A 16,729-nucleotide genomic window follows, 5' to 3' on the forward strand; every position below is an offset into this window, starting at 1 on the left:
ACAACCTCTGTAATGTGTTAAGACAAATTATACAAGTTATGGAAAATTTTTAATTATTTATTTTTATTTTTCAAAATAATTAGAATTAATGATATATTATGATTGATGGTTTGATCATATTTTAATAAGAGTTATTATTATCTTAGAAAAGTAAGCAACGTGAGGTTTATATATATATATATATATATGACAAATTAAAGAAAGGTGAGTAGCAAATTAAATGTGAAAGTGAAAAAATGAAATTGTGATTTATTCTTTCATAATTATTATAATTTTATCCAAGATAAATTAATATTTTTTCTTTTATTATGTAGGGGTATGTATTTAGTTAAAAAACAAAACCCAACCACAATTGTTTAGTTTAACAAAAGAAAAGCATGTTAAATAAAAGAATGTGTAAATGTATTAGACTGGGACTAAGTATGTATAGTTTATCATTAAAAAAAACATTCAAAACATAAAAGATATTCAAGAAAAGCCTAGATTTCATACCGGTTTAAATTCATAAGTATGTAAAATAAAAACTCATAACAAATTGCTTCCAAAACAAATATAGTAATAAAATTATAGTATGCATAATAAGCATATATTCAAACTTACAATTGATATTAATTTAAAGTTCTAATATGCATACTAATAATAAAAATATTTATGTTTAAATTAAAATGAATGAGAGTATTTACTTATTGAAGCACTTTAAAGTAATGAAAATTTTGTTGTTGTCAAGGATAAATTTTTTGTCTTTAAAGCTTAATTCCTCCTCACTTGGGCAACTATGATGTTTGCAATATATCTCACAAGATTCCAACAACACCATCTTAGTTTAAATAAACTTTAAAATAAGATCTTTAAATCAAAATAAAATAACTCAATTATCTCTCAACAAAGTGAATATAATCTATAGATTTATGATGAAACACAAAGCACAAAACAAAAAGGGAAAACACTACAAAATGAAGTGAGGATGAATGTGTGAGAATCTAGAAAAAACTTGTTAGAAACTCTTCTTTTTTTTTTTTTTTATAATGAATTTTGGATAAATATATTTCACGATAAAAGTATTAGAGGGACATTGATTTAATTGAAGCCACTAGCTAGGAAAAAATACTTGGCCCCCAAACTTAGGATTAAATTAAGATAAATCCTTTTATCAATTATGTCTTAGATGAAGGATATAAAATATTGAATAATTTAGAGTTCAAATTAATGTTTTGAACTTGCAAGGTTCAAATTGAGGTGGGATATTAACTTGTCTTTTACCCAAGAAAATTATCAGAAGAGGAAGGAAGCAGATAGCATAACAAAAGCTGTTGCATGATAAGTATATATATATATGGCTTGAACTGCCTCTCTGCCACTCTGACAAGCCATGGAGTGGTATCCTATTGAATTAGATTAAAATTCCAATGATATCAAAGCCCTGTCCTCTTTTCTTCGGTCCCAGATGGTGGGACTCGCAAAATATTTGCTTAGGATTTTGAACATGGGCTTGCTCCAAGGCTATCCAGCCAATACAGAGGTCAAAATATACTGTAAATTACCTTTACAGATGCTGGTGGCACCATCTAATAATCATCATCATCATCATCTTTGAGAGAACAAAATGCGTAAAGACATGCCCCAGCTAGCAAGCCCACTTGTTAGTGAAAGCTAGATAGAAGTGCCTTATTAATTATTCAACGGTGGAAAGTTTTGTGGGGACATCCACCTCAAAGTCACTTTGATTACAGGGAATGTACACCATGGGTACGACCTCCATCGAAGCCGATGGGCAAGCTCTGGGACTCTACCCTCAACCCGCATCTTTCAGAAGGGAAACAAGGAGTTTCCTTCATCGATGATCTCGATCGAGTCATGATCTAATATCAATAATCAACACATAATTTCAGGTTGAACCTTGCACTTTCTCTTCCATTGCAGCACTGATAATAGGGCCCAGCAGCCAGTAACACAGAGGAGGAATATATGTATATTTTGCTTGGTAAATCCCTGGATTTATGGATGAAAAATGGCTACTTTTCATTAAAAAAAAAAAGGACACACGAGTGGTTGGAAAATCGGAATCAATTGTAATTAACACAACTAGTTAATTAATTAATTAACCTAACATTATTTATTCTATGCAGTTGAGCCCAGCTAAATCGGCCGTTTTTAAATCCGTGAATTGGAACATGTTTAGCTCTTACAGCACAATAGAATTATTTATGGATGGCGTCGCGACATTATGTATTCTCTCGAATAATAATAGTTTATGCTCTAGAAATAAAAGGAATTAATACTCCTATTACATATATTGCTTTATGCCCACTTATTGAGAATGATGCAAGCATCATGTCACACACAAAAACACTTGGTGTTAATTTGAAGAACAATTTGAGCTCCATTTACATTTTTCCTTTATTGAAGATTGGAAGGCAAGAACAATTCAACAAGATGATGGGCAGTGACTATAGAATTCCAATTGTAGTGTAATAATCATCATATATATCTCAATCATTCTCCTAATCTGATTGGTACAATGCACAGTAGAAGTAGGATCTCTCTATCCATCAACAACGGCAAAACTGAACTTACAGAACATTTGCTTGCACCTCTTAAGAGCTTGTGATCTTCCAAGATTGCAAAACTATAGCTTCCATGAATTGCCTGTGTGGCTCTTGAAACCCAAACTTCAATGAAGTTCAAAGCAACTACATACAGCTTTAAAATATATGATGATACAAATTAAAATCCCACCACGGCTGTTCTGGATGATCATCTTGTCTCCACAATGTCCAAACTTTGATTCCCCAGCTTTTGCATTATTTTTGTTTTTCTCTATATGCCTCTATATACACACTAGAAAGAAGAAAATTGAAAGAAAATAAAATTTGAATGAGAAGAAAGTTCCTGATGAGCCCTAGTACTGAAAATTAAAAGAACCTCTAAAAGGAATCACAAAGAGAAAAAAGTAAACAAGAATTTGATATAACTTGACATGAGCCGGACTCTTTTATTTATGCATCATATGGTGCCTCTGATATGCTTTCTAAATGGGGTCTCCACACACCAACACGGCCTCTTCTTCGATCTCTCTGGGTTGATATCTTTTCCGATAGAATCTCACTCAAATACTGATCAGAAATGAGAAGGTTTGTTGTCATTGAAATGGAGTCGGTACCGTGATGGGTCGAGTTGTTGCTTTCACTTCTGTTATTATTGCTTATCTCTCTTCTTTTCTTTCTCGTACCGGAACCTCTTGATGATCGAGAACTCTTGGCTTCCTGTGCTGGTGGAGCTGGCATCAAAAAGTAAATCTTTCCACGTTGTAGCTCGGCATCTGGTGGGACTATAACAATCTTTGGAACAACCCCATCATCAGATGGTGCAGATGGCTTTTTCAAGATATGTTTTGGATATGCTTTCATGATCTCACAAGCTCGGACTGTTCCACTGATCTCTTCTACACGACCATTAGAGTGTACTATTCTGATTACATCAAGAGCTCCGCATGGTAGAATGCAAGAGATACAACACCTTATGGTGTCCTTCATGGCTAGTACTTTCTGTGTGATTCTACCACCCTCTCTCTCGCTACGAGTCTTTCATATTTGAGATAGAGAATAAGAAAGGAGAGCTCTGTAGAAATTGAGGGGGATCAATATATGAAGAGAAAGAGAGAGAGAAAGGTGAAACTTTCAAATTGAGGGGAGTCAATAGAAATTGAGGGGCCGTGAAAGAGAAGGGTATTTTTTTTTTTTTTTTCCTTTTGTTATCTAACACAATAACAGTGAGAATCGGTCACTTAAAGTGGATTATGTACAAATGATGTTTTTCTTTATTAATTATATAATCTCTTTTCTCACTTGCTTAGGATGAAATTCATGGCTTTAATAATTGCACCTCACTCTGTACTTTGCCTTTTGGATCCATCATACGGGGACCCTCCCATTCCCCCCCCTTGCATTCACCAAGTTCGATAATTTTGAGTTCGGCTTGCAAGGCCGGGGGAGCTCATGGGTAAGGGCAACGCATGTTAGTACATACATGATCGGGACTGCCGAGTAAGCTACGACAAGACAGACCCTTCTGCGGAGGGGTGATCCAAGACATGCGTGTCAATCAAGATTTGAAATTTGGCAAGATACGACTGACTGAACTAGCCACAAGGATTAGGTGGAGAGACTGCTAGGTGGGGTCGTTTTGGGAGAGAGTGGCAACTGGCAAGGCTCGGAGTGAGTTGGGTATTGGGTGAGTTAGGGCTTAGAGAAATCTTCTTTTGAGAAAAGGGGCTGTGATCTTTCTGCATCCCAAAACGAGATCATGTGGATTGTGGCTTTCATTGAAAAGTGAGGTTGTGGTGGACTTCTTTTACTCTATTTCTACTGTAGATTTTTAGTTTTGAGAAGTGCTTCGACCAAAGAGATGGTAAATTGTCTACTTGCCCTTGTGTCGAAGGACAATTCACCCCGCTATGAGGCGCATACCTGATCTTAGCTTTTTATAATCCTGTTGCTTGGTTATGTTTATTCATATATATATATATATTGGAAAAAACAGTGTGATTGTGTGGATTCTTTTGCTCGTGGTGGTCAAGACTTGAGAGGTTTTCTTTCAAGTAAAACAATAAAATTCAAAAATCCCATCACGACAAGTGAGAAGATCTCTCACAATGCATGATCCTCTTGAGAGTGATTTTCTACGAATGATGTGATCCATCCATAATTTCACTTTGACCAATCCATTTGTGAGCCCACGTTGAGATTTGCTACAAGGAAATAACTAGTTAAAACTATATTGTGTTATAATTGTTTTTAAAATGTTTTTTTTTAACATATTTAAATAATATTATTTTTATTTTAAATTTATTTTTAACATCAACACATAAAATAATCTAAAAATTTTAAAAATTCCATAAATATTTTTCCTGCAACAAAAACAAAGACTTCAAGTGTCCCATCTAAAGTGTGGCCCATCCATTAAATGGTTTGGATGTAGATGTTAGTGGGCAGCATGTGAAGTATGGAGAACGGTCCATTTTGGAGGTGGTTTTGATGTTGTGACCATCTTTTCTCAACTTTGTATCACAAAATCCAGCAACTATTAATGCTAAATTAACTCGTCAAAAAATACTAATTGTGAAACAAATAATTAACACCCATTTTGAACCGTCCGTCCTCAGACTGATTTCAGATTTCCGAATGTGGGGGGTCCTCTGAAAATAGACGGACATGTAGCAGCATGTTTTTTTATTTTAAAATAATTATTTTCAGATATTTTTATATGAAAAACACTAAAAACAAAAATCAATTTGATTTTTTAAAAGATAAATGCATTTTTTATATAACTGGCATAGCAAATGTCAAGTGAGTAGTAATTTGACCGCGAATGCCCACTAAGGATACTTTATTTTTATTTTTATTTTTATTTATCTATTAGCCCACCTTCTGCCGGGGAAAAGGCCAAAAAAGAGGAAACAAGGTACCAAAACTATCGATTATCAAGAACTGAAAAATAGTTCAAATGGTATAAATGAGGCTGTTCAGGAAGGCTCCAAAACTAGCCAGCTTGAATTCAACTACTTCTAAATCTGCGGGATTGTGTCATTTTCCCCCGGGGGAGGGAGAAGGCCTTCAAGAGGTCATAAAATCTGTTTGGAAAAAGCCAGTTTTTATGGCGGACCCTTTTATATCTAAGTTTGTGAGCTTAATTCTTCATACTTTCACTTTCCTTTTATCAGATTTTAGGGCAACGAATTTATGCGCACTGCATGTGAAAGAGTAAGCATGTAAGGTTCTTTCTTCTTATAGTATAGTTCTCCCGTCCCTGCAACCCGCTTTCTTTCTTCTTTTTATTCCCTCTAAAAATTGCAAGATGTTATGACTAAGAGCGTGCTTGGAAGTATAATTGCAGTTATTTTTTAAAGTGTTTTTCACTCGAAAATCTATTAAAATAATATTTTTTATTTTAAAAAAATTATTTTTGACATCAGCGCATTAAAATGATTTAAAAACACCAAAAAAATATTAATTTAAAAAAAATAAAAAAATTTTAAATTTTAAATTTTTTCAAAAACACTTTTAAAACAAACAAAATAATTTAATTAAAAAACACGTCATTATAAGAATTAGACTTTAATCTACTTAGGTTTAATTTTATTTAAAATGAATTTTATTCAAAAAATAAATAAAAAAACAAAAGGTGAAAGGAGCACGAGGCAAGAAGGGCATGTCTCACATGCTAGGCTCAAAAGATAAGCCTAGCCTTGTGTGGGCTAGGAAAGCCAGACTTATGCGGCTATATTTTTTGTTTTTTGTAATTTTAAATGGATAGACTACACGTGTCTACCCTATGTATTTTTTGTTTTTTGTAATTTTAAATGGATGAACAACACATGTCTACCCTATATAGATACTTTGTACATATAACAGATGGCATGTCCTCCCCTATAATCATTTCTAATCACTAGTGCTAGTTGGAAAATAGATCTTCGAGAAATAAATGGGCATTATTGAACTCTGTTTTATCTAAAAATACATTAAAAAAAATATAATAACCTCATTTGTAAGGTTAAAATACCGATACTAAAAACTTAAAATTAAATTTAATAAAAAAATATTTTCAAGCTTCAATCTATTTTTTGTAGTAAAATTAAAATTCTCAACCACCTCTATAAAACTTTTCCTTTTAAAATGAATATACCAAGATTGGGTTTTTTTAGTATGTTGTTGACCTCTAATTTTCTTTTATTTTTTTTTATGACTTTTTTTCTCATCTTAAAGGACCTAGTGACAAAATGTAATGAAATGAAGTTGTGGATTCAATTGTAAATCTATAAAAATATACGGACCAAAGTGGTAAAAATCTTGACCTTTAGGGACCAAATTTGTTAAAATTACTATTCCCTTGCAGTGATGTCCATAGTACGCATGGTTATAGGTGAACAATTAAAAAAACTATTTTCTTTTAGTATATACTACTAGTCGTATAACTTGCATCATATTACGTGTATGATTTCAAGTAAATTTTTAATACAAAAAAAGAAAACTTCGACATTGTAGATGTGTTTTCGGGAAACATGATTTTTTTAATTAAAAAACAAAAATTATATCTTAAAAAATGTATGAATTGATAAATCAAAAAATAGTTATTAATGTTTATTAAATATTAAAACGGGAAGTTAATCGTCCTAATAAAAATAAAATATAGATGCACATGCAAGTGTTTCACCCCACTATCTTTTTGTTTTATGAGTTTTCATTTATTTTATTATATAGATTAATTCTAGTTTCTAAGAATAAATAATTTTTATTTTATAAATGCATCAAGCAAATACAACTTACTTATATAAAATATAAGAGACAAATAAATTACATCAATCTCTTTGAAGCAATATGAGATTAAAGAAACAATTAAAAAATTGATTAATATTTTAAAATAGTTAAACTAAATAATTTAAAAAACAAGAGAGGGATTATTAATTAAAATTTAAATAGAAAAAAATATAATGAAAGCTAAAAAAAAATCAGGCATTATTAAGCCTGTTAAGCTAGGCCCGTACATGCACCTGGCCAAGCATTTTAAAAAAACTTTTTTTGCAAACCTTATTTGTTTTTTAAAATAAAAGTAGATGATGCATCATTTTGGTCTAATTTTTTTTCTTAAATGGATGACATTTCATCAATTCTGACATATGACTTTTTGCTTACTGAATAAGTTTTTGACCACCTTTAGAGATTAAGAAATACAAGTATGAGTTTTGGAATCTCAAAATTGTTTTTTTCTTACTTTCTTTCACCTAAAAATATCCTAGAATCTTCAATAAACTCATTTCCAACTCTAAAACACTCTTTAATCACTCTAAAATAAATGAATAAAAAAAGCTTTGTAGACCTCAATATAATTTTTTCAGCACAGATAGAGGGCAACAATACCTTCATTGAACTTCTCTAAAAAGATGAACTCATTGACATCAATATAGGTTTTTTTTTGTGGCTGAAGTGTGGCTATATGAGCACTTTCTTTTTCCTCGATATTTTTCAATAATGTTCTCTCTCCTCTTTCAATAACCAAGTACTAAAATAGGAAAAAAAAATTGGATTAAAATGTAAAGTATTAAAATAAAAGGGACCAATAAATACACAAATTAGAACTTCATTGAGCAAAGTAAAGTTTTTAACACCAAAATCCAAATGGGGTCTATTTTGATTTATTTTAGTTCTTCTTCTATTTTACAAAATCAATTTTTAATTCATCGTGGGAATATTTCTCAACACTTTGTATATATAAAAGTATGCAAATTGAAAGAAATTTAAATACATAACACCATGCTAATGTAACTTGGGATGATAAAATTGCAAAATCAAATCTTGATGACCAAAATGACAAATGAGAAAATATGCACTGCTCATATGGATAATGTAGTCCATAGCACATCTGAATTTGGACGCACAGTGAACTTTATTGTTCTGTTTCCATAACATTTTTAGTATATAGGATAATACTATATTTTACGCATACATGATGCCGCTAGGTAATTTTTTAAATTATTTTTTATATATAATTATAAGAGGATTAATACAAATATCAATAAGAGTTTGAAAGATTTAATTATAGAGGAGAAAATGTATTTCTTAAGTCTAAGTCCCCATTTCTTATTTATGTATCTTTTTTGTTTTGATATAAATTTTTTTTATTAACAATGTCATTTTTTAAATAAGAATCTAATATAATTAAAAGAAATATTCACAAGAATCTCAAAGGGACTAAAAAAATTATTTTTTGATGCAGAGCTCTCATTTTCATATTAATTTATGTTTTTGGACGAAACCCTATCTTTTTACTAATGTTTTTTTAAGGAAAAACTTATCATAATTTAAAAAGAAAATCTCAAAAAAAAAAACAAAAAAAAATGTCTTCATAATTTTTATGTGGATATATGAACAATAAAAGAGTAATTAATTTGTGAATATCATATCAAAACAACAAGAAAAAGTCTATTTAGTCCTCATTAAATATTCATGTGAAATCTTTTTTATAATTCATTGCATATTAAGCTCATATATAATTATTGAAAAAAGTATTACAAATATAACTATAAAAGGCCTAATTGTATTTCAAAATCATAGCATAATGGATGTTTTCTAACTAGCATTGTAATTATTTATTTAGATAAGAATTTTATTTTAAACTGAAAAAAAAAAAGATTTATGAGCCTAGGAGGCTAGGCATGTGTATCTCACCTCAAAATAGAAAAGTATAAGTACGTGAAAGCCTGTACCAAGCCCGCACACTTGCACTCTTTTTTTATTAAGCGGACGATATGTTATCCGCTTAATAAATATTATGTTGTAGAAAACACTTATAAAACATCATGGAAACACGAATTACCTCATTTCTAACTCCCCAAATGCCTTAAAATCACTCTAAAATTAAAAAAAAAATCAAATTGAATTTAAAACTATTGCGAGCTCTAATCTACGTTTTCTAGTATGGTTGATTGACGAAACCATTATCATTAAACTCTCATCTACAAGATGAATAGGTACCTAGATTAATCTTTTTTTGTGGTCTGATTAAACTCTCTCTCTCTCTCTCTCTCTCTCTCTCTCTCTCAATAACTAAAAAGTTATGAAAATGAAATTTAAGGATTGAAATGTAAAAAGATAAAACTCCAGAGATTAAATTGAAAAAAATAAAAACTATACAAACTAAAGTAATTGTTCCCTAACAATAATGTTCATATAGAGCATGTGGGTGTAGAAATATAGTGAAAATCTAGCTATTTGACCCGTATTCTACTTGGTGTAGGATATGTTTTTTTCCAATAAAAAAAAATATATAAGCTTTTCCGATATGTTTTTTTTTACATAAAAAATCTTAAGTATAAATTGAAAAGTTTATGCACGCAATTAAATTAAATAAATTGAAAATAATCTAAGTCAATAAATAAAAAAAATCATTAACAATAACTAAATATGTAACTCGAAAAATTGAAAGATAGAAGTAAATCCATATATTTGATCTTGCAATAAAAATCATTTACCCAATTGTGTTCAATGACTCTATTTATTAAAATTAATTTTTTTATTTAATCAAATAATAGTAAAAACAGACACATACATGAAATTGATTGGATAAAATCAAATGGAAAAAATATTACGCCAAGTTGCTCTTATTAGAAATATTATCCAAAAATATTTTTTTATTATTTTATAAAATTAAGTTCATTTATATAAAACATAAAAAAACAAAAATCATATTTTAATTAGAATAATCTCTTCAAAAATTAAATAAATATAAAATAATTAGAAAAAAACAATTGTTATCTAAAAAGGCTAAATAAAAAAATCATAGAGAAGGAATACTAATGTAAATATAAATTAAAAAATATTTTATAAATACATATTATAAAAAAATTATCAATTTTAAAAAAAATGAAAAAGTAGAAACATTTTGTCTATCCCAAATTCTTTTGAAAAACAAATCTAGACAATGCATATGTTTTTCCCCATATTTCAGCCACTATAGTAGTTGGAAAATCAGGGTTCATCGGTGTTTAGTCAATAATCCCACTTGTCAACAATTTTTTAATCCAAAACACTTAGAAAGGACTCTAAACACTTGATGAATTCATCAATGAGCTTAAACAACCTAAAAAACTCGCATAAAAACCCAAAATCAACTTGAAAAAAAAAATCTTCCAAAGCTTAAATTTGTTTTTTAAGGTGAAAAAACACCCAAGTGGAACTCTCGTCGCCAAATAAAACCCATTAATACCAATATCAACCATTTTAGTGGGCGAAATTATCGTTAACATCGGTTTTCTTCCTTTACGACCAGAATTTGACAACTCTCTCTCTCCTATGTCAAACCAAGGACTTAAAAATAAAAAAAAAAATGAAGTTCTGAACTAAAATTGATTTTTTTTGAAAATTTAAAAATTAAAAGGATGCAATATTTATAATTCAAAAAGTATAAGGATTACAATGAATATCTTGCCCAAAGTTCGAAATCTGCCCATTTCTTCGGTGTTTTTCACTTTGACACCTTGTCTTTCAATCTTACTATCTCCAAACAAAGTAGCCTAAATTCCAATAAGGGCTCCATTAAAAAAAAGATGAAAAAAATATATATTATAAACAGTGAGTCCACAATGTTTTGTTAGGAGATCCATAGGGCATTTTACACAGTGAACACATTTTAGATTTTCATAATAGCTATTAGACTTGCACTGTGCCGTAAGTAGGATAATTTTTTCTCCCAACACAAAAAATAAATATGATAGCTTTTCATATGTGTTTTTTAACTTAAAAAACCTCAATCATAAATCTAAAAGTTTATATATGCATTTAATTAAATAAATGAAGAATTATTACCTCAACCGAAACAAATTAAGAAGCTTAATTCTTGATCAACCAAACTTATGACCCGAGTCATAGATTCAATCAAGTTCAACAATTCTTTTAAATAATTTTTTTTCAACTATACGATAAAAAAAATAGGCATTCATAAAGTTGAGAACCAACTAAATATCACGGCATCTATTTAAGATTGCAATAAACCTATAAATATTAAATTGAAATAAAATATGTTGCCCAACTAAAAATAAATAAAATATTAAAAGATTAAATTGAAAAACAAAATTAAACAAGAAAAATCTATAAAAATCCAATTATAAGGGGTCAAATTGAAAGAAAAATCAATAAAAAAAAAACAGTGTACAGGCCTGAGGCCCACGACACGTCGCTTGTTCTGCCTAAATTATAATGACCAGAGGTCACAACAAAGTCAGGTAGGGGTGTTTTACAAAAAAAAATTCTATTTTCAAGCATTCTTTAACTAAAAAACACTTAAACAACATCTTAGAGACCTAATATACTTATTTATGCCTTCAAATAATCTAAAAAATAGTCTAAAAATAACAAATCAATCTTAAACTCAAAAACTTCTTGAGATTAGATATGATTTTTAAATAATTTTAATATGAAAAACCAGTCTAATAAAATTCTTTACATCAAATAATATACACTAAGTTTAATTTTTTTGGTGTTCAAAATCGTTCGATCAATATTTCATCAATCAATTATTTCCCCCCGATTTAGATACCTCAGACAAGACCTTTTTAAAGGTGCCCCTTTCCTCGAAGGGCTGGGTAAATTCTTTCATTTCTTACACTAACACTTGTAGTACAGTAAAAAAGACCTTCGCTCTCACTTGTGGATGACTTGGCACTTGCTTAAATTTTCCAGAAAACCCACATTAAAAATTACTTTTTATCCAAGGCAGCCTGTTTTTTTTTTTAATTATAAGAAATCTTAATGCTTGTTGTTGTTAAGTTATTAGCTAGTCGTGTGTGTCTATGTACTGCAGAGGAACTATTTTTAAAACCTAATTTGGTGATAATCAAAATAAATATTTCTAAAAAATTTAAAGATTTAAATTGTAGAGAAAATGTATTTTCTAGTTAAACTTTTCTTTTAATATTAATGTGTGTTTTCTAATTTTGATGAAAACATATTTTTTTTTTTATCAGCAACATGATTTTTTAAATGAAATTTCAATGCAATTAAAATAAATATTCACAAGAATTCAAATGATTTAAATTAAATAAAAAACAAATGTTATCAAAGGAAAATTTCAAGACTCCATGCGATGGTATATAAAAAAATAAATAAAAGAGTAGTTAATTTGACAAAATTATATAAAAAGTTACATTAAAATTATCTTATTTTCTTTTTCGCTCGATCAAATATCCAAACAACCTCCATTAAATAATTATCTTCAAAACTAATCATTGATACTAAAATTAATTCTCTCTTTTTTAGTATAATGTGGCTGACTGAAAACTTGGCCACTCTTTTCTCTTTTCGTTGACTTTTTTTCATTTTTAAATTTATAGGGATTGAAATGTGATAGAGAAAAGGTTTTAACAAAGTTGCCAAAAACTACAAGAATTAAAGTGAAAAAAAAAGCAAAAAGTGTAAAGTTAATGAATGTGATTTGTGAGTGTGTGCATGAAAGGTGTAGTATAGTATTGTTTTAGTTTTTTAATTATTAATTAATTGTTAGTACACTCTTTTTTAATCTATTTTTTTTCGTCATGGATCTTAATGATCCTTTAAAAACATGTAGAAAAGGCTTTGACTTTCTTTTTTATTGTATTTCTAATTTATGCAATTCTTTCAAATCAGTTGCTTCCGTCCACATCCTTAGCCACCACCTTGATGGCTGCCTTTGCATTACAGTATAAGCAGTTAAATAATCACACACAAAAAAAAACATCTGTTATTTCCTCGGTATAATTAAACCTTTTCTGCATAGAAATTCTAAACATAATAACTCTAAAAATGGTATTATAACCATCAATATTCATAATAAACCCAACTATTAGTAATTTGTTTATACTGTCATCATTGTAATTAAATTACAGTCATGATAATTCCTAATCAACAATAATATATGGATAGTGTTTTTAAAAACAAAATCTCTGCATACCTCAATAAACCAATTTCTAGTCTTAGATCAACTTTTAATCGATCAAAAAACTAAAAAATAACTTGAATAAAAAATTTCTTGAGGACCGATGTACTTTTTCTACAAAGAAAAGGTGTGAGAAATGCCTAAATGTAATTGTTTTTATCAAATGAAATCTATTAATATTAAAATCGGCTTTTTTGTTGTTGTAATATGGACAATCAATAATTTTCTCTCTCATATGTTGTTTTCCATCGATTCTCTCTTCTTCAAACATAGAAATTTAATGTGAACAAAATAAAATTTTGGATCAAAAAATAAATTTTCCAAACTAAAAGGATTGAAAATGAAATGAAAAAAATATACATGCAAAAATCTTTAAAAGCCACCTCATGAATAGTTATAAAAAAAGTCTACATTTTTTCCTCATTGCCAAATATGACCCCCATGATTTTAATTTTTTATATGTAATAAAACTAAATTTTATTTTACAAAATCAAGTTTCAATTCAATATTGAGATTTTTTTTTGATACCATCATAACCTTATATATGACAAATTAAAATAAATTATCAACCTCAAACTCAATCAACACAATGTGACGAGACAAAATTAGAAAAAAAAAAGTCAACGATCATAATAAAAAATTCTTCAAGGAAAAATAAAAGAAGAGAAAACATTGTCGTAATCCATGTTATTTTCTCCCGCAATGAACAGTACATTGCAGAGTAAAATCAACACAAGAATGAGTTTTCTTCGTAACATGAAGTTGGTAGGTTTTTTTGTAGCATTAACTTACTATTGATTATCAAAAAGTTTTATCATATATGATTCCATGGTAATTTTAGAAGGTTAGCCTAGTGGTTAAGAATTTTTTTTCTCCCTTAATTGATTTTTTATATTTAATATATATATTAAATAAGTTATCTCGTCTATATATAAAAAAATAATATTAAAGAATTTTAATGCTCTAGAGTCCTCGTACTTAGAACTCTTCCTTGTACAACTCAATGATCCAAACGGTGCAGAAGCCCATCTTGTTGCCAAGAACACCATTGCAGTTTGGGATACAGTTGCTTAGAAGCCCGAAAACTGTACAAATTCTTCGGCAGGAAGACACTATTATAATTATTGAAGTTTCACATTTATATAAGAATAAGATAAGATTTATTATACAGGACTTATTAATTCATAACTATTTAAAAATGATTTCTGTCTAATTTAAATGATATTTTTTAAGGTAATAAAGAATTTTTTATTCAAATTGTTATAATCAATATAAAATGCATTTTGAACTAATAAAAAATAATTTAGATTATTAATATTTTAGTATAGAATCGTTGATCAGTTAGCATCATCACAAATATCTATCAAATTTGTTATTTTTTCTATTTAAATGCAATATTAATGATATTAATAAAAATATGAATAATTATATAAAACCTTAGGAATCACCTTCACACTGAAAATCTCTGAAAATTCACAATCTCTCTCCTAAACATGAACCAAACTTTACTGAAGAATCACCCCAAAAACCTTTGAAAAATTGAGCAACATATCCAAGATTCCCAGCCTATCTATTTTATTTAAAACCACGCATAAACTCGAAATCAACCCGAAATAAAAAAATCTTTTCACTCTTAAATATGATTGTTTTAGACAGTTTAAAGATAAATAAACATCTAAGTGGAACTCCTTTAACCAAATAAAACTTGTTGACATTAAGATCGATCATAATAAATATTGATGTTAAATTTTAGATCCGAGTTCAATCAAGAAACTCAATTTTCAATCAATTTAATATTAAAAAAAAAACTAGAAAAAAACAAATATCAATTTAAAAAATTACCAAAGTAAAAAAATAGTAATTAAAAGAATGATGGCATAATCTGACTTATAAAAAAAATTAAAAGAGGATGAAATTGAAAAAAAATAAATTTTACAAATTATTTTATATAAAATAAATAGTAATCAAAAGAACATGTACGGAGTCTGAAGAGCTGCTTTGAAAATTTAGAAGGTTAGGTGTGAAAATCGAGGAAGAGAGAGAAAAGAAGAAAAAAAAACCATCAACGCCAAACCTGGGATTAGTTGATCACACGCATTGCCCATGAATTAAGAGGTCGTTGAGACAATTCTAACAGCGCTTAGAAAAACCAGTATTTGACTGCCAGGAGACATCGCGTGCGTCACTTGAAAACTAGCATTGTTGGTAATGGTAATGGAAATAAAGATTTCATCCTTCTTTATTTTTTTTGTTTTCATCATCCTTCTATTTTTTTTCTTCTCAAACTTGAACCTTATTCTTTTAATTACTATTTTTTTTACTTTGATTTTTTTAAAATTGATGTTTTTTTTCGGTTTCATCTTTTAATATTAAATTGATTGAGAATTGAGATTCTTGATTGAGATTGAATCTAGGATCTAACAGGTAATGAGTTTAGGATATTAATCCAAGTTTAAGACATTCACCTGATTTTTCTTGTTTTTTTTTTCTTTTCTCTTTTTTAAAGCTCATGTTTTTTCAATTCTATCCTTTAATTTTTATTTAATTGGAGATTGCTTTCTATTATTTTTTATTTATTTTTTATAGGGTTTTTCACTGATTTTAAAATAACTCATGTTATCGCAGGTCTTTTTATTTGTTGTTCTTTGTTAAATTTAGCTTTTTTAAAAGAATTTTTGTTTTAGAATTAAATTAAATTAGTTGATTAGATATAAGTATGAAATGCTTAGTTCATGATATTTTATTTGGTTTTATTTTTGGATTGTTGCTTTGACGATACGTGCAAGCTCTTTCGATATCATCATACAAACTTATGCATTAATGTTAAAATTGTTTCGGCGAGCTTTTTCTAGCGGTAATGTCCACGATGAAGTAATAGTAAATCTTCAACCTTGAGGGGTAGCTCAACTGGTTAGGCTTTAAGTTTGTTCCCCAATAATCAAGAGTGCGCGCAAGCTGGTCTGGACACCTATATTAATAAAAGAAAAAAACTTCAATAGACTTTTTTTTTTCCTTCTAAATATGATATTATCAACTTATTTTTTTATAATTACTTATTTTTTTTTCACTTTATTTACTATTAATATATATTTTTAATTAAATTATTAATTTAATCAAATTTATTAAATCCAATCAATTCAATGACTTACATCTCAGATTTTTCTCATTTCTTTGAAAATAATAGCATAGCTGAACATCATTTTTTATTTAAAAAAAAAAATTGACGCACTTATCACACCTATAAAAGCACGTTTGAACCACTCTTACA

The 16,729-nt window shown here is 28.6% G+C and overlaps 1 protein-coding gene across 1 annotated transcript; it reads right to left on the reverse strand.

The window, feature by feature from the left end:
* Positions 1–2,424: 2,424 nt before the first annotated feature.
* Positions 2,425–3,757, reverse strand: LOC7476339 (uncharacterized). The gene is made up of 2 exons (XM_024599074.2): positions 2,973–3,757; positions 2,425–2,838 (listed from the first exon to the last, which is right to left on the reverse strand). The coding sequence occupies exon 1, from the start codon at positions 3,531–3,533 to the stop codon at positions 2,997–2,999; it is 537 nt and encodes a 178-aa protein (XP_024454842.1). The 5' UTR covers positions 3,534–3,757; the 3' UTR covers positions 2,425–2,838; positions 2,973–2,996.
* Between the last annotated feature and the right edge of the window lie 12,972 nt (positions 3,758–16,729).

Source organism: Populus trichocarpa, chromosome 4 (genome assembly GCF_000002775.5).
Source record: "Populus trichocarpa isolate Nisqually-1 chromosome 4, P.trichocarpa_v4.1, whole genome shotgun sequence".
Lineage (NCBI taxonomy): Eukaryota > Viridiplantae > Streptophyta > Magnoliopsida > Malpighiales > Salicaceae > Populus > Populus trichocarpa.

What these genes read in the sequence shown, in the direction of transcription:
- LOC7476339 (XM_024599074.2), bottom strand. Translation starts at nt 3,533, where the DNA reads ATGAAGGACACCATAAGGTGTTGTATCTCTTGCATTCTACCATGCGGA.